The 20,702-nt window shown below is 55.4% G+C and overlaps 9 protein-coding genes across 9 annotated transcripts; 5 read left to right on the plus strand and 4 right to left on the minus strand.

The window, feature by feature from the left end:
* CH63R_01368 (uncharacterized protein) lies at positions 1-1,406 on the plus strand (the record flags this gene model as incomplete). Its single annotated transcript, XM_018296343.1, has 2 exons — positions 1-413; positions 1,136-1,406. The coding sequence occupies 2 exons, from the start codon at positions 1-3 to the stop codon at positions 1,404-1,406; spliced, it is 684 nt and encodes a 227-aa protein (XP_018164705.1).
* Positions 1,407-2,791: 1,385 nt separating this feature from the next.
* CH63R_01369 (uncharacterized protein) lies at positions 2,792-4,276 on the plus strand (the record flags this gene model as incomplete). The annotated part of the gene is made up of 1 exon (XM_018296344.1): positions 2,792-4,276. The coding sequence occupies one exon, from the start codon at positions 2,792-2,794 to the stop codon at positions 4,274-4,276; it is 1,485 nt and encodes a 494-aa protein (XP_018164706.1).
* A 1,624-nt stretch (positions 4,277-5,900) lies between these two features.
* On the minus strand, positions 5,901-7,285 carry CH63R_01370 (26S protease regulatory subunit 6B; the record flags this gene model as incomplete). Its single annotated transcript, XM_018296345.1, has 3 exons — positions 5,901-6,870; positions 6,934-7,032; positions 7,089-7,285. 3 exons carry the CDS (start codon positions 7,283-7,285, stop codon positions 5,901-5,903), a joined length of 1,266 nt encoding a protein of 421 aa, XP_018164707.1.
* Positions 7,286-8,137: 852 nt separating this feature from the next.
* On the plus strand, positions 8,138-8,779 carry CH63R_01371 (uncharacterized protein; the record flags this gene model as incomplete). The annotated part of the gene is made up of 4 exons (XM_018296346.1): positions 8,138-8,324; positions 8,443-8,510; positions 8,564-8,606; positions 8,664-8,779. 4 exons carry the CDS (start codon positions 8,138-8,140, stop codon positions 8,777-8,779), a joined length of 414 nt encoding a protein of 137 aa, XP_018164708.1.
* A 2,217-nt stretch (positions 8,780-10,996) lies between these two features.
* CH63R_01372 (Kinetochore protein) lies at positions 10,997-11,838 on the plus strand (the record flags this gene model as incomplete). The annotated part of the gene is made up of 2 exons (XM_018296347.1): positions 10,997-11,170; positions 11,347-11,838. 2 exons carry the CDS (start codon positions 10,997-10,999, stop codon positions 11,836-11,838), a joined length of 666 nt encoding a protein of 221 aa, XP_018164709.1.
* Positions 11,839-12,295: 457 nt separating this feature from the next.
* Positions 12,296-13,543, minus strand: CH63R_01373 (CRAL/TRIO domain-containing protein; the record flags this gene model as incomplete). Its single annotated transcript, XM_018296348.1, has 4 exons — positions 12,296-12,973; positions 13,038-13,161; positions 13,224-13,273; positions 13,367-13,543. 4 exons carry the CDS (start codon positions 13,541-13,543, stop codon positions 12,296-12,298), a joined length of 1,029 nt encoding a protein of 342 aa, XP_018164710.1.
* A 1,080-nt stretch (positions 13,544-14,623) lies between these two features.
* Positions 14,624-15,581, minus strand: CH63R_01374 (Prefoldin subunit; the record flags this gene model as incomplete). The annotated part of the gene is made up of 6 exons (XM_018296349.1): positions 14,624-14,740; positions 14,791-14,916; positions 14,973-15,071; positions 15,131-15,242; positions 15,361-15,486; positions 15,547-15,581. The coding sequence occupies 6 exons, from the start codon at positions 15,579-15,581 to the stop codon at positions 14,624-14,626; spliced, it is 615 nt and encodes a 204-aa protein (XP_018164711.1).
* Positions 15,582-16,799: 1,218 nt separating this feature from the next.
* CH63R_01375 (Mitochondrial carrier protein) lies at positions 16,800-17,934 on the plus strand (the record flags this gene model as incomplete). The annotated part of the gene is made up of 2 exons (XM_018296350.1): positions 16,800-16,902; positions 17,120-17,934. The coding sequence occupies 2 exons, from the start codon at positions 16,800-16,802 to the stop codon at positions 17,932-17,934; spliced, it is 918 nt and encodes a 305-aa protein (XP_018164712.1).
* Positions 17,935-18,163: 229 nt separating this feature from the next.
* On the minus strand, positions 18,164-20,702 carry CH63R_01376 (RINT-1 family protein; the record flags this gene model as incomplete). Its single annotated transcript, XM_018296351.1, has 3 exons — positions 18,164-18,583; positions 18,636-18,685; positions 18,740-20,702. 3 exons carry the CDS (start codon positions 20,700-20,702, stop codon positions 18,164-18,166), a joined length of 2,433 nt encoding a protein of 810 aa, XP_018164713.1.

A 20,702-nucleotide genomic window follows, 5' to 3' on the forward strand; every position in this document is an offset into this window, starting at 1 on the left:
ATGGCTTCAACCGCCCCCACCGGCACGCGACGACAAGACAAGTACGACAACGACGACTCACAAGGGGCTGAGAGGAGCCGAGGACGACAATGGAACGTTGGCCTTTCCGCCTCTGTGGGGTTTCCGAGTTCTAGAGCGAGTCAACAGCCCGGCCCCATCACGTCCAGGTCGTTCCACGTCGTCGTCGTCGTCGTCTCCCAAGGCCCGGGTCCCCCTCATTCGCTGCTGCTTCTTCCCACTGCCATTTCTAAGTTCTTCGAGGTCCCGTTCCACCTACCCTCCCCTACCAACCAACCCCCCCAGTGCGCATCGCATGTGCCCAATCGCCAATTGTGCGTGCGGCGTGCCCAAAAAAAGTCCCGCCTCCCAAGTGCAGCCCGTCCCGAGTCGCCGGCAGACACAAGGGAGTTCAGGTACCGAGTCCCGAACTTTCAAGGCACTGGGCGCATACTTAGATACCTACCTAGGTCTCAGGCAGCTGAAGCCGCGACGATACCTGCGGACAGCGTTGATCGACACGCAGCAATAATACCCAGGGTGTCAGGACCGATATTGGGTGCCTTTCTCCCGCTGTTTTGTCCGTGACGATGACCTCGATCCTAGGTCTTGTTCTCGCCCGCCGGGGTATCCTCCCACTGGGTGTTCGTAATGGGCAATGGTCACTGGACCGTCGCCTCAGGACCCATTGAGGTTCCCTTTTTCTTGCATGGGATTCCGTTTTCTCTCTCCTTTTCCCCCTCTTGTTTTTTTTTCCTTCTCTCTCTCTTCATCTATCGTATCTAGCTTTCAGCCACTCATAATCGACACATTACGAGTGCCCGTGTCAGTTCCCATTGACCCGCCGTCGCACGGCGAAGAGAAACTCTGTATTGCTAGTCCTCTTGTCCAACCTGACAGCCTTGGAGGGTATTACTGTCACTCGGATTGACAGCCTACATGCTACTGGGGGTTAGCGTAGCAGCAGCAGCAGCCGTTCGTGTATCATTCACCAACTCCCGTCAGTCCGGCCGCCGGTACCGTCGTTGCTACTTACCACATGCAGCTGGCCAGCATCCTCGACAGCCAACCAGACCAGACTAGACCGGCCATCCTATCCCATCCCATCCTAAAGCCGGACGTTGCGAAGTCCATGAAGCATCGAATCGCCCTGCATCGCATCCGGCCGGGACTTCCCACGCTCCTCATACGACACGAACCTGCGCTTTCCGGGATCCCCTCCCATTGTCGCTGCTGATGTATTGTTAGCGTTCGCGGCCGCAATTTCTCTGCACGTCGGCCTCGTCCTCGCTCTCTTTCCGTTTGCCAACTTGGGGTCGTCCTTGGTCTTCCTTGACCTCGACCTTAACCTCGACCTCGACCTCATCCTCAACCTTGGCTCCCTCGCCCGTTCATCCACCCCTCCTTGACCAAATTGGATCGTTGTTGCTGCATCCGCACCACCCACCCACTTATTCCATTCACACACGCCCACCTCGCTCTCTCACTCTGTCACTCTGTCACTCTCTCTCACCCTCCCTGTTACTCTTTTTACTTACTCACTTCCCCTCCCACACGCACATGCACACCCACACACACACACACAACTTATTATTACCATCACATCCGTACACACCTCGTTTCCCCAAACACCATTTTAATAATCTGTTTTCCCTCTTTCCCTCCCACTCCAACTCGCCCAGTTTGGGACCCCTTGTCTTCTCTCACAAATCGACTGCTTTTCCCGTCGTCTCGAGTGACCGAGTTGCCGTTCGAAACAAGGCGTTTCGCTTCTTCACTCACGCACTCACTCACTACTCGGAACCCCTGTTGAATACCTCGCGGCCGAGTCTTTCTTTTCTCTCCCCCACCCTCATCAGTCTTGGGCCATTTGCTTCGTTGCGCATTGCGCTTATCTCTTTATTGGCGAAAACAAACAAGATCCGGATACGGCTTGGGGAAAGGGGGATAGATTCGTCATGACATCAATAGTGAGTTTGCTTTTCTCCTAATCTACCCATCTACCTACCCTTCTCTTCTCTTCTCTTGCCCAGGCAGTATCTGTACCACCTCGTCATCCCTTCTGCCCCAAACTCAAGTTTCCCCGGACCAGCAACCAATCTCGATTGCAGTATCTTGCGGTCCCCGGCCGTCAAACCTGCCCGTCCCCCGTCGTGTTATTGGCGAGAGCCGCTCGTTCACCGCCTCACCGCTTCCCACATATCAGTGCGCATCCCCATCCTCTCCGTCTTCCCCGTCCTCCCAAACATACCCAGACAAGCTAGACACGAGACACCGGCAATCAGGAAAGCATCCCCCACGACCGGGGCCCTGCCTGTTGCACCCGGCCTCGCCTTGCCCAACTTCTCATCCCGTCCTATCTACTCCCCATGTTCCAATACCAATCCCGCAATACATACTCCGTCTCCTAATTAGCACCCCCTTCCATCTCTTGTCCTCCCTCATTCCCATGCCCAAACCCATTCACCACCACCACCACCAGTCCACCACCACCCAGACCCCCTTCAAACTTCCCATAAGAATGGGACTGCGCCGCCATGGCCTCCTCCATGCTTGTTCGCATACACCTTGCCTCTCACACACTCAACTCTACCCACGGGCGCATGCCACGACTCGCATATCCTGGGTATAACCTGCACCACCGTCCCCCGTTATCGCTGCCTCCCTCCACCATCGTCATGCCTGCACTTGTTCTTTGAGACACCCTTCTGCTCTTTGTTGTAGTACGAGACTACTGCGTTGCCGTGGCTGTCTTGTCTCATCTCATTCACACAAGATATCTGCATCCCTCACAATGCGCTTCCCGTCGTTTGAGGATACCTTCGTCACTCGCGAAGACAGCGCAACAATGCCTCAATCACCAAACTCGCAGTCGCTAATGACCGGCCTTCAGCTATGCCTCGCTCACTACTGTGACCAACACGGCCCGACCCCGCTCATGGTCACCGAGGGCCTACCCGTCCCATGCACTACATGCTATGATGATGGCGCTGCCGGTTATGCCGATCAGGACCAGCTTCGACCCCAGGCCAGCGCCCCAGCGACAACGGGATCTCTGAACCAGACTATGGCCATGTCCGATGCCCTGCGCAACATGCACCTCAACGCCCATCGCAGCTCGTCTCTGCCCGCCTCCGAGAATGAAGCTCAGGTCCAGCGCGCCGCCATGCTTCGTGCTTCCGCCGCCAACTCCCCGGCCTCGCCACTGTCGCCTTCGGCCATCGAGACCCCACCCGATAGCCCCCGCCGCATATCGGAGCAGCAACCACAGCCACGACGCGACTCGAGTTTCCGCCGAACCTACGACGAATATGTCACAAAACGTGCCGGCCCTTGCGACAACTGCGCGTTGACACTACCTCAGCGACAAGGGGGTAAAGACAAGACTGATATGAAAGCTGAGCGTGGCCCTACCTTGCGCACTCGCGCGCCTTACGCGAGAGTGTACGGGCAAGCATCACCACCAGCCTCGCAAACCTCGTCTGCTAGCGATACCGACGGTGAAAGCCAGCCTGAGCGAATGCATCGACGAGCAACGGGCTCCTCCACAACACGATCTAGCATGTCTTCAGGGAGACATACGAGCCATACCCACTACCTCGACTATACCTCAACTCACGAGCCCCTCATCGCAACTTCCTTCTCTATCGTGCGGTCCTCGTGTCTGCGCACCCTGTCACTGGAGACACTCCCTCGTGCGCCCGCCAATCTCACACCGAGCGCTTCGCCACAGTCAAACAACATGCCTGCCTTCGTCACGACACATAGTGCTGGAGCTGCAGCCTCCGGGGGCCCTATCTTCTTCGGAGACCCCGTCAACGGGTACACGACAGCCTACATATTCCGCATCCCGGATATGCACGCCCGAGGCCACAAGCGTGTGTATGCCTTCCTTGCACTGAGCACACACAAGGAGCGGCTGGCCATGAAAACATTTGGATTCATGGCTACCGCCTTCCGCGATCTCGCCTCCTGGATCCAACAACTGGCAGAAGCCGAAGCAGAAAAAGCGGCCGAGGCCAGCCCAGTGGGAGGCCCGCAACACCACAGCTCTTATCATACCATCAACAGACCGGATAGAGAGGGACCCGACCGTGGTGGCAGCAGCTTCCTCACCGGAGGCGGCGGCTTTTCAAGACGGATGGGAGGCGGCCCCGGCGGGGTATCTCTCAAGGCGCGTGGCCTTGCCGAGCTCGTCGGCATGCCTGATTTTTTCATTGATCTACACGCCAAGTTCGTCAAGCTCATGCTTGAGCTCGGCGTTGTGCTGAGCTCATAGTCACTCTGCTGGCTGTACATATACGTTTACGACACACTGTCTCTCTGTTCTCGTTTACGCGAGACGTTACGAGATACTACGGGGCAACCGAATCGGTAGCGCGCGGCGTTCACCTGATTGGATGTTTACCCCGAGTTCGCTTTACCATATATACGTGGAGCAGCAAGGGACTTTCAACCAACAAAGCAGTACATGGGTAATACTAATTGTTAATTACCTTTGCCCGCTGCTCAAAACGGAGAAGATGAGTCGGAAAAGGAGAGTTTGTGAAGGGAACGACGGATATACCCTCTTGTTGAGATGGATGTCATCTCATGCTGCACCCATGACTTTCTGCATCAGCGACGGTAGCATCGGAGTCTTGTTATCAGCCCTTTTTAAGCGTTTTGCGAGTAAGCAGGCTGGCTTTGCTACGGACTCGGTTGGGGATTGGTTTTATTTCAACGAGTGGCTTGTTACATTTTCCATAGCATGGATGGTCTGACAACTTCTGGCATGGCTTTTATGATTCACACTCTTATGCTTCATGTTTCTCTTTCGTTGTCTTTTCTATTTCTCCCACTCCATTCAGACTTAGACGTAACGGTTTCCAGGCCATGGCACATGGAAAAGAGGAGAGGGGAAACGGTATTGGGAAAAGGGGAACGGGAAGGGAAAACACCACTTAGAGAGATGGGGGAAATCAGGTTTGCAAAAAGGATCTTGGGAAAGGATATAAACATGTCTGGCAGAAATAAAAAATAATATCAGCGACAAGTCAAATCCCGGAGTCTCTTTCTATGTCAAGGTCCGACCGTCAAGTAGTTTACGCTTGACAGTATCAACTGATTTCGCTCTGGCGCGTTGCAGAGTCCGAGGTGTGAGGATGAAAGTCTGTCATTCATCTGGTCGTCGTTCGCACACAGGATCTGTTCTCATCTGGGTATGTACTGTACTGACGACAAGGCAACGTTTTGCCGGAACCTCAAGGTCTGGAAAGTGATTTGTGATAGGGAAAAGGGGGAGAGAGGGGGGGAGGGGCGGGGGTTCCGGCCGCCTGGGAAGGACCTTGGCGTTCGAGAAATCGAGATGTCGTTGGGTGAACCCGAACTCCGGGACCCGAAGGAAATGGTGGGGACACTTGTCGTAGGTATCTATCTATCTTCACGTATCGCCCCGCGCCGACTTGGCATGTCCCCCGAGATCGTTCGGCCGGCGGCGGTGGTCTTGTCGCCGCGCATGGAGGGGCTGCGCACGTTGGACAAGACGCCATTCTGCAGGCGCTCTCATGATTCATTCACCCGTTTATTTGCTGCCAACGATTATATCTCCAGAGACATCTTTCAATTCCCATCGTCCCGCACGATTTTGTGCCTCACGCAGGCTTTCCTCGCCTGGCAAATCACATCACTTAGCATATAGTTCAGCGGGTGATCGTGCAGACGGCAGCGCAGCTTGTTTATCAAGTGTATTGTACAACGCGACGCCAAGCTTCGCTTACCAAAGCTTTGAAAAGTCTATCCCTTCCCTTGCCGTGTCCCCCGTGCTATAACATCGACAGCCTTGCCGCGTGCAGTTTGCCACCCCTCCCACGGCGGACGCCCTCGTTTCCAAGCGCTTTTCCCGCCCGGGCAGCGCCTGTTGCTTATTTGTAAAAGTCAAACTTGTTCTCGTCGCTCGTGCCCTTGACTTGGCTCGAGTAGGCATCCTCGAGGTCACTCTGAATGATGTTGTAACGGTTCTTGCGTACAGCGCGAAGACCGGCCTCTTGCATGATGGCGGCGATGACGGCACCGCTCAGGGGATCGTTGCGGACAATCAAAGAGTCCAGGTCGACCTCGGGAGCGAGGCTCATCTTGCTGGCAATAGTAGAAAAGATGAGACGACGCTCGCGTCTATCTTTCAAGCTAGGGAATTCGATCTTTCGGTCCAGACGACCGGGACGGAGCAGCGCGGGGTCGAGGGTATCGGCTCGGTTGGTGGCCATGATGACCTTGACGTTAGCGGTCTGATCGAAACCGTCCATCTGGTTGAGGAGTTCCAGCAGAATACGCTGGACTTCACGATCGGCACCGGTCTGGGCGTCGAAACGCTTCGTCGCGATGGCGTCAATCTCGTCGATGAAGATAATGGCAGGAGCGTTTTCGCGAGCCATCCGGAAGACGTCGCGGACCATACGGGGACCTTCACCGAGGTACTTCTGCACGAACTCGGAACCAACAACGCGAATGAAGTTCGCCGTCGTCGAGTTCGCCACAGCCTTGACCAACATGGTCTTTCCCGTTCCGGGGGGTCCATAGAGCAACACACCACGAGGAGGGTCAATACCGATCTGCTTGTAGAGGTCGAAGTGCGTCAAAGGAAGCTCCACAGCCTCACGGATCTCCTGCTTCTGCATGTCCAGACCACCAACGTCGGCATACGTAACATCAGGCTTCTCGTCGGCGCCAAGCATGGCGATAGAGGAGTCCGCTTCGGGAGGGAGGATGTCGACAAGGGCGTTCGAGTGACGGTGGAGGGCGACGGAAGACGAAGGCTTGAGTTTCTCGCGGTCGAGGGTGGATAGGATACGGACGACATAATTGGAGCCGGTGGAAGACTGTACGATGCCGGTGCTGCGATGGGATTAGCTATGGTGGGCTCGAGTGGCTTGGGAGCTTTGTGCGGGGTCTGCGTACTTCTGGTCGATGGCCTCCATGAACTGGCCGATCACCAAAGGAACACTCTGAATCCGCTTGATCTCCTCCTGAGCCCGAACGAGCTCGCGCTTCAGACTCCTGCGACGGCGGGTCAGTGAACCAGATGACGTGCGGCGATTCCGATTGAGTCCCACCTCTGCTCATCTTTGATGTACTCTTCCTGCAGCTGTATGTACTCAAGTTGTCTTTGGAGCTTCTTCAATGTGGCATAATCGTCACCTCCTTCCGTCGAGATGCCCTCAAAGTTCTCAATACTAGGAATTGTTGAGGGTGCCGTCTTCTTGTGAGGGACGGTATGGTTGGCCGGGTTTTCGACCAGAACGTCACCCATGGTGTCGGAAATTCGGCTAGTGTTGAAATCGTCGAAACGGCGATTTTCTTAAGGCGAGTTATCTCGTCGATCGCAGCAAACGTAGGGTCGCAGGGAGATGGGCAGTGTCGTTGACGATGGCGAGGTTGTTGTTTTCAAGCTCGACGGTGGTGCTTGCTTGCTCTAGCTTGCTGTAGGCGTCAATGGATACGCATGCAGCGTCTCAGCCCGGCTTAGTCAGGAACATCATCGAAGCTTTAGTATCACGTGAGCGCAGCTTCCCTAGGCAGACCTTGCTGGCTCTTTGTGGCTGAATGATTGGCTGAGCAGGTGCCTTGGAGCAGGACGGAGTACCTGCCCATCTCAAGGGCAGCGAATGACTCCGATTGGCCAGAGGGGGGCCGTAGACCCCATGCACACTGTGGAGACTGCCCAAGGAGTGATCCCTGCCACGATGATGTGAGGGTCTCTCCCGCAATCCACTGTTAGAGGCGTCGGTGAGTGTCACTGCCGCACCTTAGCAATGCCAACTGCGCCGGCACCTGCCTCTTATCAAGCCTCCGACCCATGGGATGATGCGGGCGGTCATTCACCGGATGCCTCGTTAGGTCCCAGCACGGCAAGCAACCTAGCACTGTACAGTATCAGTCACAAGCACACCTATCTTCTCTTCGGTCTCGTAGTATTCCCAACCTTGACTCTTTCATCATCTTCGCTCCGACGATACACCACTGGTCTCTCCACCCGACAAGTCGCCTGGGTGTGCGTCCCTTCTCATCCTACCTTCCACCACTTTTGATTGCTCCCTATCATTCCCGGAGTTAATCGTCCTCCGTCGGAGTCTCTCATTTCCCCTCTAATACCACAATCATCATGTCGTCGTCTATTGCGATCCCGATGACACCGTCGTCGGCCAACACATATCACCACCACCAGTCCGCCCAGGTTCAGGGTGCTACTAGCTCTTTCTCGTCGACGTACTCCAGCTCGCCTCGGACTTCGTCTCCTTCATCTATTCAGAAGCAAAAGATGGTTCACGAACGCCGTCCTAGCCTTCTCAGTATGTCACCCCACCGTGCCTTACAGCAACAAAACCCGGCCCCTTGCAGCCTGGCATAACATGGGTGTCTTCCGGTTGTCACCGGCTACTTGTTATCGCCTACTGACATGCTGGATAGGCTCCGCCTTGTCGAAGCAAGAAAGCACTGTGATCAATATCGGCGAGCCTAACGGCACTCCCCGCCTGGTGAATTCGCCTACATCCTGTCGCATCGGACGCTGGCTGACACTTGTGATCAGATCACCTATCTCTCCTCAAGCCAAGGCTTTGCGTGGAACCCAGGTATGTCCCGACTTTCAATCAGCCTCCACCCCACCTCAAGCTGATGGTCCATAACAGAGATCTTCCTGCCGTCTTATGTGGACTGCGACTACGTCCCCCTCGAGAACCGACGGGAACCTGTACACGAGATCGTCCTCAGCGACGAAGAGATCAACAACATGTTCCCCCAATAACGGTGCCTTGCGACGGCGACCATGACGCTCCACACGAATATCCACGTCTTGCGTGCTTTAGACCGACGATTCTCACGAGACATCCTTTCATTTCCATATTACGGCGTCCGGATACGACCTGTACCCCTCCTCAAGTCCTCTTAACCCTTTCATCAGACTGATTTACGACCTACCACTGCGGATGAAGCCAGGCCCGGACCGGTGACGTACGGGCATGGGCACACACTGAGTGAAAGCACAGTACATCCAGCATTTTTCCTCTTTATCGGCACAACGGCCTCTTTATCGGCACAACGGCCTCTTTCTAGTACCTGGGCTTGGGGGATCATCCGGGGAGTTGCGACTTCATGTGGGCGAGACAGGGTTTCGCCGCGCTTTATTCCTTACGTGTTTGTTGCCGTTAGTTGGACTGAGGCGTTCCTAGGTTTTGCCAGTACATACCCTCTTCTCAACCTCGACCGTGTACCAGGTCTTTTGCTTTTGCCGCGGCTTTGGGATCTTGATTTTTCACCTTCCATAGTCCCATAGAGCCATAAGACACTGTTCCAGGCCCATTTTTCGTCATCGGCGACTAGATCAATGAGTCCGGATGCTTGCGCGACTTCCGGGCCCATCGGACGTGATTCTAACTCCAGAAAATATATGAGAGATTGGACGGCCAAGGTAGCACAATTCGGCTGCCACACCAGGCCCAAGGGTCACGTCAGAGCAATTGGACCGATCTCCTCAGCCCCTACCACTACAACTACAATTACAACGACAACACCTTCAGACATCAACCAACCACAAGAGCAAGACCAAGTCGCTAATGTGCAATGCGGACAACTCAACATGCAAGTGTCAAACCCCACCAAAAGCAGAACCATACCGACTTCAAATTCTGGTGAAACAGCGTCTTCAACGTCTGACTCGAACCCTCCTACCTAAGTCGTGCAGCACAGCACACTGCGGCCTGTTTGAGCGCCATTCCGCCTCAAATGGCGTCGAACCGCAGAGGTGAGAGGACAGGGAGGGTCCGGTTTCCAGTCCAGACCGACCGATGCCACTGTGCGGTGTACTTTACCGCGCACCCGAGGACCATCGTTCCCCAAAGATGATGCCCCGCTTCTTTCAGGCCTTCCCCATGCTGGCCCCCCTTGCCCCAAAAGGTGCCGCCAAGAAGCGTGGACCCCGCGCTGGATTCGCAGTGTTTGATTCGACGCTGCTACGTCCTTACGGCTCGCCCTCCATGCAGGTCCGTCCCAGTTTCGTAGTCATAGCGCCGAGAAGCATGAACCTTGGGGAGAGGACCTTCATGAACGACAGACGTCGCCGGATAATAAACTGGCAAACGAGAATCATTGTTATCGGTGGCCGTCCTTCCCGGGCTGGTTGAGTGTGCGGTGCGTTGTGGGCCGGTGAAGGAGCAGCTGACTACAGTATCCGCCCCCGTCCGTCTGTTGGAGTGCATGCATGTACCCAGGTTCGTAGGGGAAGGGTAAATTGTTACTATCATTGGCACTGTCGTCATCAGCGGATTATGAGTGGTAATGCGCTGTTGTTTTCCAACAGGAAGCGCCACTGCTCCATGTCGTCGATCTCCTTCACAAGTGCCGTTGGCCTGGACTGCGATTCCGCAGTGCACCGCCCGCCCTCTTGTTTTCGTAGTCCCAGTGATTTCAGGGGATACAAAGAAAAAGAAAAAAAAGCAGAGTTTGGGAAATGACGAGACCTTCGCTTTCGTTCCTGGTGACGGTTCCTGCGCAAGAGTTGTTACTGATCTCGCTGGGGTATGAAGTCACTTTCTATTATAAAAAAAGTCCTTGGACTCCAGGTCCATCGGCTGGCCCGTGGTCCACACAATTGAATAGTCTAGCGCTCGCGGAAGGTGCCTTACGCTCTGGCCGATCTCGGCAGTTCTTGGGGGGGCTGACGTTGGATTGACAGCGACCTGAAGTCACATGTCGATAGTGATAAGATAACGGATCTACGATAAAAGAACGTGCGAGTGAGGGGCCGAAGAAAAGGTGGGTAGGAACGTCGGACGGCGGGTTTGACACGCGCCGTTGCTGTTTGGATATCCGGGGCCGCGCGCTTGTCCGACGTAAACATCACTCTCGAACTCCGGTGCATCACCGAAAAGAATACCAGACCCCTGACGACGTACCCGGTCATCACTTCCTTGACAACGGGACACCCTCTCTTTCCCCTGTTCTCAAGCCTATTCAGGCACACGCGATGGAGTCTGCGCATAGGAAAATCGAGCTCCAGTCCCACGAAGACCTCGCATTCCTCCTCAACAATGTCCGACGCGCCGCGCGGGACCAGCTCAACAATGCGTTCCCGCAAATCGAGGGCAGCAATGCAGGAGAAGATGAGCTCCGGGTGCCCATTGAGCGGCTCGTGAACGAGGTACGACTTCCCTTTGTTTACATTTGAATGGTTCTGTTCGGTCTCGATTCAACGAGCCCGTTTTTGCGTCTGGAAAGTGACTATTCTTCGCCTGCCGATGATAGGGGCTGATTGCTGCGCGCTTTACGGTTGCGATATAAACCAGATCGCTGACAGTCGACACCCCCCGGAAACAGTACATCGACAAAACATTTACCCATGCCGCCCCGAACCTATCCATCAACGGTCTCGACGCCGATCCCACCGCCTTCCTCTCCCTCAATCCCTCCGACGAGCCCGAGGAGGCCTACGAGCCCTGGGATCCCCGCCTCCGCCAGCGCGTCGAAGATCTCGCCCGCGAGGAGGAGGACCTTCTCAACGAAATCGCCGCCCTTAAGAAGTCCGTCCCCGGCGCCGTCGCCGCCGCTATGACGCACGATTTCAAGACCGCCGTCGCCTCGGACGAGGCCGCGCTCGAGGCCGTCAAGAAGGCGAGGGAGGTTGAGGCGAACGAAATCGAGGCCGAGGCGCTCCCGCTCGAAGAGATGGAAAGGAGGACTGAGGTCAAGGAGATCTTTGGGGGCGCGGTCGGCGCGCTGGGCAAGTTAAAGAAGGAGATGCCAGCTACGGTCGCCAAGATGGAGAGAGCGAGGGTCGCGGGCGAGTATACCGTCACTGAACGATCGTGAACAGCATATTCACATGGAGACGGTCCAAAATGTCTGGGAGTTTCGGCGTTTTGGGGGCTTTTATACCACATTCACATAGGGCTTGGAAAAGGGTTGTCAGCCCATGCAACTGCTTGTAAAGATGAATCAAACCGGATGATGTAGCCTGTGTCTCACTTCAATTGCGACGAGAATCGCCGGTCAGTCATGATGAACTATTCTATTACGAACGATCCAACAGCCAAAGCGAAAGTATGTATGATGGAAAGCAGCAAATGTTGCCAGGACCACCGCATGTATGAGCGATTCTACAAAAAGAAGCTCTTGTTTTTAAACCACCCCGGCCTATTCCTGCCTCACCCCAGATGCAACAACAAATCTGCCAACGCCTTTCTCTCTAGCTGCCCATCCAGCAGCGTAACTCAAATGACAATCACGTCCTCGGATCCAACGCACGCAAGCCTTCCGGAGAAAGCGCTCATGCCGCAGCAGGAGCCTTGGCGTCCGCGGCAGCATCGGCGGCGGCAGCGGGAGCGGGAGCGGCACCACCAGCGGGAGCAGTGACGGTCTCGCCGCCCTGGTTCTCAATGACGTTGCTGGCAGGGGCCTTGGCCTCGGGCTTCGCCCACCAAGGTTCCTTAGTCCATTCCTGCTCGTGCCACGGGCCGGCGTCGCTGAGATGGCAGCCGCCTTGGCACTCACACTTGCCTCCCAAAGACTTGGGCAGGTTCTCAGCGGGGATTTGGTTGAGGAGCTCCTTCTGGTAGCCCGAGCCGAGAATGTTAATCTTCTGAACAGTAACGGGGTCGAGCCAGCCCTTGACAACGCTCCAGACGGTGGAGAAACCCCAGGGGGCGTTGATCATGTAGAGCTTGCCGAGGCGCTCAGGGTAGTAGTTCTGGGAGATGACGGAGGCCTGCTTGACGTAGCTGTAGACCTGGGGCACGCGAGTGATGGTGACGCCCTTGAGGTCCATGATGGTGCAGCACGTCTCGACGAGGTGGTTGTACTTGCGGGAACAGGCGGGGAAACGGGGATCCGCGCACTTCTCGTACTCGACAGCCAGGTTGGTCAGCATGCGCTCGGCGGTAGTAATCTTGTACATGGCGGTCAGGTCGATGCCGCCAAGCTGCTCGATGTAGACGGGACGGCCATCCTGTGCGTTATGTGTCAGCAGACATAAGATACGGCCCAATCACCCACTTCCGGAGCCATCCTACCTTATCGGTCTTGTGGTAGTACTGGGGGTAGAACTTGAAGACCTCCTCCTTCTCGGGGTACTCCCAGGTCGGCACGGTGTCGTCAAGCTTGGTAGTTTTCCGCCATTCCTCAAAGTCGACAAACCTAAGAGCCATTTGGTCAGCTACAGGTACGTCGTTTGGTCTTGGAAACAATGCGATCCTTACATCTGTTTGGCCAGGTTGACATCGAACTTGCGGGCGCGAAGGAAACGCAGCTACGGTACTAGTGTTAGCAGGCAGGATAAAATAACAATGGGCACACAAATCGTCTCCCATCTTACGGCTTAGCTCGAGAAAAGGAAACCTACCAGAGTCAGGGTATCAAGACGCTTGCTGTAGCCATCAGACTCCAGCATCAGGCGCAACTGGGCGACCTGGGCCTTCTGCTCGGGCGTCAGGTGGCCAGGGTGGCCATTTGCGGCCGTCGCGGCGACGGTCGGGAAGTCGAACTGGTCGTACTTCGGGTCGAGTTCCTGCTGGGACATGGTGGGGCTCGTCTAAGGGTCTTCGGTTTACGTGTGAAGAGGGATCGGTGTAGGAGAGAAAGAATGGGAATGACGAGGGATTTTGGAAGAATGCACAAAGAGAGGCGGGATGGAAGAGGTGGTGGGATTTGAGACGAAAACAACGGTTGATCGAGCACAGGATCAGTTGTTGCTCGTTGAGAGAATGGCGAATTGCAGGTAGATGTGTTTAAGGAGAAAGAAGCTGGGCTGTGGGGACAACGAGAAGGAAGATCTCTAGCGGGAAAGTAGGGGAGGCTTGGGGAGGTCGAGTTACAGTGAGGTTGCTGGCGGAATGCAATAATTCGTCATAGCGACGGTTGGCCAGTCCCGCACCTACTGTTGACCCCCCTGGTTGCCCCTCAAATTGGCTCTTCACCGGCCGTCTACACCGCACATACGCACCCGCAAAAGAGATGCATACGGGGGTGGTGGTACGTATGTCTTTTCATGCTTGCCTTATGTAATCCACGGTGACCCACTTACCAGTTTCCAGAGACGCTGAAGATTGGTGTGTCGTTGGCATCGCTCGCTTCGACACAGCTCCATATGTGGCTTGGATTGTTCTGATTCAGGGATTATTTTTCTCTCTTTTTGTGGCAGGCAGTGGCTGCGAAAGTGGCATGCATTCTGTTGGCTGGCAGATATGCCACAAGCTCTTGGCTGAGCCTGGACTGGGCTGTGCTTCGGATGGCCAAAGATCCCAACTGGCTCTATGTTGGGCTTGCACATGATGACACTCTCACGGGGCCAAAAATGCGCCTTGTCGATCCATTATGTGTGTTCTTGCATAAATGAGAAACACACTGGGCTTTATCATGAGAGTTGCACTGTCCGGTTGAGGCCTCCAAGGCTTCAGGCCGGAACCCGAAATTAGAGTCATTTTCGCGCCCCTTGCTAAGATTCGTAAGCTTGCAGGGCTATCGCTCCCTAAGAACGGATGACCGATTTTCTCCCTCTTGAACAAATACAATTCGGGGGATCATGCATCGCAGTGCAGTGAGACATTGTTGTGGAGGTTCCAAAAACATCGAGTTGTTTAGTTTGGTATCGAGCATCGAATCAGCCGTTTGCCTTGCCATCGCCCTCTTCCTTCTTGATGTCCTTTCCTTCCTCCTTGTCTTTGCGCTTTTGAACGACTTCCCAGTTGTATACTCTCGCAATCGCGACCTCCATGGTCTACATTCAATCAGCATGCTGCGTGCAGCTCTGCCGGACGTGAAACCTACCGTAATCTGCTCTCGCAAGAAGTCCAGATCCTCCTCGCAGTTGGATAAGCTTGTCTTCGCCGTCGACAGCTTGGATTCGAGAAGCGTCTCAGCTTCATCGACGGGGTACGACAGCATGACGTTGGCCTGTTGTCCAGTCAGTCTTAACCTCTAACCGTGCCTTCTCCGTCGCGGCAACATACACCGAGCCAGATGTACACCTCCTCAGTGGGCGGGATCTTCGCCTTGGAGTATAGCGTGTCGTTGAGCTCGAAGGTCGTCTCGATCGGTTCATCATCGCCCTAAGCGTCATGTCAGCCCCTCGCTCTCTCGACCCCGCGCATCGATGCGTGACTCCCACCTGTCTAAGCTTTAGGAACCGCACAGAGTCGAGCGTCTTCTGAATATCGGGGATCTTGTCCTTCAGTCCTGCCATCCTCTTCTGAAGATTAAGCTCCATAAACTGGTATTTCCTGCGCACATCGTCGTGTTACCAGCAGTTCCATATAGCTCGTCCACGGGGTTTCGTCTGGCTCGTTGACGGAGCCTTTGGCATGTGGCCAGCGGGCCCAGCGCTTGGAGACGACTCACGAGATCATCTCCTGGAAGTTGCGCATAGTCGGTTCGACATCTTCGCGGGTGGTGACGTAGTCCTCAACCTTGTCGACAAATGGCGCCTTAGGGATACCTCGAGGGTTGCTGGGCGTAGCATCCTTGCTGCGGTGCGATGAAAAGTGTCAGCGTGGTTGCTGCGGCCACGGAGATTGAGAGAGATACCTAGCTGTCTCCAGCTTCTTGCCCTCAACAGACATTGTGAGAATTAGCAGATGTTGCCGTTAGCGCATCATCTGGTGTTTGCAGGAACTCGCGATTTTTCGTAACGGTGTGGAGGGGAGCTGCAGTGACGGTCCGCTAACGAGCCGATCTTACGGTGGTCTGTTCACCGAGGTGAGGGGTACATGCTTGGTGGGGTACGTCCCCACCGTTGACTTGTACACGGGTTAGGAGTGAATGGTGATTTTGATTGCATTCCTCTGCTGCTCAAGGTGATATTACAATCAGTTCCGGGGAGGGTTTTGTTGACACTTACCAGAAGCTCAATCGTGTGTCCCGTTATGATAAAACATATCGCCTATCCTACATGTAGTCTCGCGCATAGTTCTGTGTCTCGCACCCACTCTGGCACGCGAATGAGTATTAAGACAGAGCGCATACAAAAAAAACTACACGTGTAGGCCGCTCTTGGTGATCTGCCAAAGATGGGAACTGTGCTTCTGATGCCGCTGACTTCGTCATGTCAGAGATCTTCCGGATATTTGACTTAACCAACCAAATCTCCCCAACTCTGATTGACTTTGATCCAGGGGGTGTCAGGCTTAAGTGAACAAACAAGCCAGGTTTTATCGAATAGGCCTTTCTTCCGAAGCGGTGGTTCGTCGCAACAAAGCTAGTGGGACTGGCACGTTTTGGCGTATTTACGTCCGGATTGCGAAGAGCTTGTTTATATTTGAATGCTTGAATACAGCAATCCGCAATCTTTGATAGGGTGATTCCACACACAAACTTGCATCCTCTGATCTCGACGTTCCTTTGCGTGGTCGTCACAAAGTTCACAGCGGTAAAAAGAAGACATCGCCAACCAAAGCTCACCGAACCGCCTTACTCGCCAAGGTGAGAGCTCACCGACGCCCTAAGAGGACTAGCGGTAGCACGCCATGAATACCCGGTGTGTACGGAGTACACGTCTCCACATCCCAGGGAAGCTACTCTTATCGGGGGGACTGATAAATAAATCCCATTGAGTTTAAGCCGGCGAAGTGACCAGTTTCCTCCCAAAACCTCACCGATTGAACCCCCACGCAACCAATTGGTTCCTCTCGCCTCTCTTTTCTCCGTCTCGCCAGTGTCAGGACACAGTTCGATTCAAAAGAGTAGCCAAAGTCTTATCCGAGGAACCTCTGAGGGCGTCTCGATCATCGGTAGTGGGGTATCATTCAAGAGCTCGGCAGGCAAACCGAACGAAAGACGCAATGGCGGACGCTGCGGTTGATCCCGAGATTGTGGGCGGCGCGTTGCAGACAGCCAAGGACCTTGTTTCAGGTGCCGCTGGTGGTGTTGCCCAGGTCTTGCTCGGTACGTGTTTCTCTGTATTTGCCAAAAGCCTTGAGAGGGAGTATCGGTGGTTGCTTGAATTTCGAGGCGTCAAGCCGACTTCGGAATGACACCCGAGTGTCTATGAGCGGCTCATCCTCACCAACAGCACTCTCATACGACTCACTTTTCCACACCGGGAAATCATGCACAACATGCGGCGTGACTGCAAACAGAAGGAAAACTAATGGCAGCCCAGGCCAGCCCTTTGACATTGTCAAAGTCCGCCTCCAGACCTCAACGACACCCACAACGGCCCTGACCGCCGCCACCCAGATCTACAAGAACGAGGGCGCCCTCGCCTTCTATAAAGGCACCCTCACGCCCCTGCTCGGTATCGGCGCCTGCGTCTCCATCCAGTTCGGCGCTTTCCACCAGGCCCGTCGCTACTTCGAGGCCCGCAACGCCGCCTCCTCCCTCGGCGCCAGCCCGACCCTTAGCTACAGCCAGTACTACGCCGCGGGCGCCTTCGCCGGCGTTGCCAACTCGGTCATCTCGGGCCCCATCGAGCATGTCCGCATCCGCCTGCAAACCCAGCCTCATGGCGCCGCGCGTCTGTACGCGGGACCCATCGACTGCGTCCGCAAGCTCTCGTCCCATGGTGGTGTGCTTAACGGCCTGTACCGCGGCGAGGCCGTGACGATTCTGCGCGAGGCTCAGGCCTACGGTGTCTGGTTCCTGGCCTTCGAGTGGATGATGAATGCCGACGCCGCGCGCAACAAGATCGACCGCAAGGACATTCCCAGCTACAAGATCGCCTTCTACGGCGGTCTGGCCGGCGAGGCACTATGGCTCGGCAGCTACCCCTTCGACGTGATCAAGAGCAAGATGCAGACGGACGGCTTCGGCAAGGAGCAGCGGTACAAGACGATGCGCGACTGCTTCGCGCAGACGTACCGCGGCGAGGGCCTGCGCGGCTTCTGGAGAGGTATCGTGCCGACGTTGTTGAGGGCCATGCCCGTCAGCGCCGGCACGTTTGCGACGGTTGAGCTGACCATGCGAGCTCTCAGCTAAGTCGTTATCCTAGACTTCTTATTCGTTTTTAGGGGGAGCAACGCGCGGATGGAAACAATGGTCGTTTACTGGAAATGTGCCGACGCGGGGCGTGGCAAAAAAATAAAGTGTCAAAGGGCACATATATCTTAGAATCTATCGGTTTCTCCTTCGATGTCACGGTGCTATACATACATATTCCTCGCATGGTTTCGCCTGGGCAGATCCACCAAGCATGGAACCAGACCGCCTATTCTTTATTCTCGACCCTGCGCTGCAGAATGTGTCTCGCATTCGCCGGAGTCAGCGTGTCGATATCCAGCTTTTCCAGAACCTTTTTGGCCTCGGCGTTGTCCGTGAACACCCGGTCCGTGGCATCCTTCAGCGATAGTGCGCCCTCCTCCGGCTCGGCGGGGAGGCTGAGGAGTTTCAAGGCGTCGACCAGGCTACCCAACGACCCTACGCCATTCGGGATGTACCTCTTGACTAGGGAGAAGATGGCGTCGAGGTCGCGCGTGAACTGCGCGGCGCCGAATGCTGTGAAGCTCTGTCTCATGAGAACCTCACCCCATAGAAGGTCTTGAAGCTTGTCAAGAGCCGAGCGCCACGTGCGACGGAACGCCGCGGTGCCGATGGCCTTGAGCAGAAAGTCGAAATTGCGCTTGAGGATCTGATGCAGGTCAGAGGGGGCATCCCGACCTGGGGGTTCTGGCATGGCTTACTCTTAGGGGCTCGTCCAGCTCAGGCGTGACAGCCAGCTGGGATGGGTCGACTGCAGCATAATTAGCGTACGAGGAAAGCCTGGCCTGCATAGAAAAATGCTTACTCTCCGAACCATTTTCACTGATCGTCGTCCATTGCGTCCGCGTTGAGTACGCCCTGAAGGCCTTGTAGTGAGAATCGGCGAGGGCACTGACCAAGAAGTCGAGGGCCGTCTTGCGCCTGAGGCTGTACGCGGCGATCGTCTCGTCGAACAGAACCCCATCGTCACCTTCTGAGCCTACGGCTGCAGAAGTGCGGTCTTTGACCTCCTCGTAGCTCATCTCACCTGACATCCTCGAAGTTTCACCTTCCTTGGTTGCGCGACCCTGGAGCTGGTCCCACAACACCACAAAAAATTCTTCGTTCCCCCATTCCTTGAGGGTGTTGACGATGTGATCTGCACTGCCATACACCTTGCACAGCGACTCAAAACTACCGGTGCCTTCGAGAGCAGCGAGCTGTTCTTTCGTGACGCCGTGTAGAGTCCTGCCAACCGTAGATGTGAGTGCCTGATAAGCCTCCAGAGAGCCGCGGAGACGATCGTGGAATTCGTCGAGGATGTCAAGCTGGATGCCGATCAAGAATCGGATCTTATGCCTGAAGGTGCGGACTCTCTGATATTGGGTCGTGATCGACCTAAGAAGATCGGTGACCCGCACGGCTCCAAAAGTCGGCTTCGTCTTGCCCGTGGCAGCGTAGTCGTAGTCAATGTTCCGAGCATCCGGTGTGGCCATTATGGCCTGGAAACGCTCCAAGGCAAACTCTTTTTCGGCCTGGAACCAAGGCTCGAACCAATCCTGAAGGATCTCCGTCGCAAGGCCAGGCCAGCCTTGCTCCGCATCGCCACCATCGTAGTTGAACTTGGACCGGATGGTCTCATCAAATGCCATCAGTTGTCCCATGAAGCTACTTAGGATTGCCGGGTTCTTGGCCGTATCTTTCACCACAAGCTGTACCTTTTCCCTCATGACGGGCAGCAAGCTGGTGACGAACGCGCAGACCGGGTCAATGTAGACTAAACTGCCCTCTGCGGGCGTATCGCGGAGTTTGGTGGCCAGTGTAAAACCCAAATTGTCCCGGAAAAAGTCTTCCCACTTCTCGATGGTCGCCAGAAACCAGGGAAAGCAGTGCGATCCAATGGCGTCGGGCTTGCTGGTCGGCTTGTCGCTCAGGAAATGGAAGCGGAACTCCGAGACGAATATTCTCGCCATGACGTCGAACGGCAGTAGACTGACGGTGGAATTAGAAAGGATGACCTCCGGGATCTGGAGATCAAGCAGCTTCTCGAAACAGGCGAGCCACTCCTCGTCCATTTCGGAACTCGGGTCGACCATGGGCCACGACCGCTTGCTGAGAACAGCCTCTAACTCGCCGGACATTGTCTTCCTCATTTCATCCCACAGCGCATCAGCGACGCCTCGTACGTGGTTGACAAGGTGAACCGCTGCGTCGTCAGCAGGCCCCGATAATTCGTCCAGGCTCTTCGAAAGTTTTTTGAGTTTCGAGTACGGCTCCAAGGCCGCCTTGGGGCTTCCGGGGAGATGCGATCTAGCTTCGCTCCGCAACTCATCGACATCTTGCAGCAGCCTGAGGTACTTCTGGGCCAGTTCGATCGTCTGCAGCTTCTTCATAGGCTGCTGCAGTCTGGCGATGGCCTGATTCGGGGCGTCGGAGGCGGCTGCGATCTTGACGCGGATGTCGATGCTGTGCTGGAGGTCCTGGAAGTCCTGGATGCGTTGTGCGAGGGAAGACTGACGGTCGCCAGCTGTTCGACGAGCTTCGTCGAGCTGTTTTATGGCATTGTCGAGCTGGGTCTGGAGCTGGCTGCGTTGGACCTCGACATTGGCGATCAGGGAGTCGAGGTTCTCGAGATCGGTCGTGGACTGGAGTTTATCGTCGAGAAAATCTTCGACGCGAATATCCAGAGCGCCGGCTTGAGCGCAACTGTCGGGTATTGTGGTCATCGCGGTATGTTGCTGTTGCTGCAGCTGGATAGGCGCATCGAATGGCGAGTTCTCAAGCAACAT

Source organism: Colletotrichum higginsianum, chromosome 1 (assembly GCF_001672515.1).
Source record: "Colletotrichum higginsianum IMI 349063 chromosome 1, whole genome shotgun sequence".
Taxonomy (NCBI): domain Eukaryota; kingdom Fungi; phylum Ascomycota; class Sordariomycetes; order Glomerellales; family Glomerellaceae; genus Colletotrichum; species Colletotrichum higginsianum.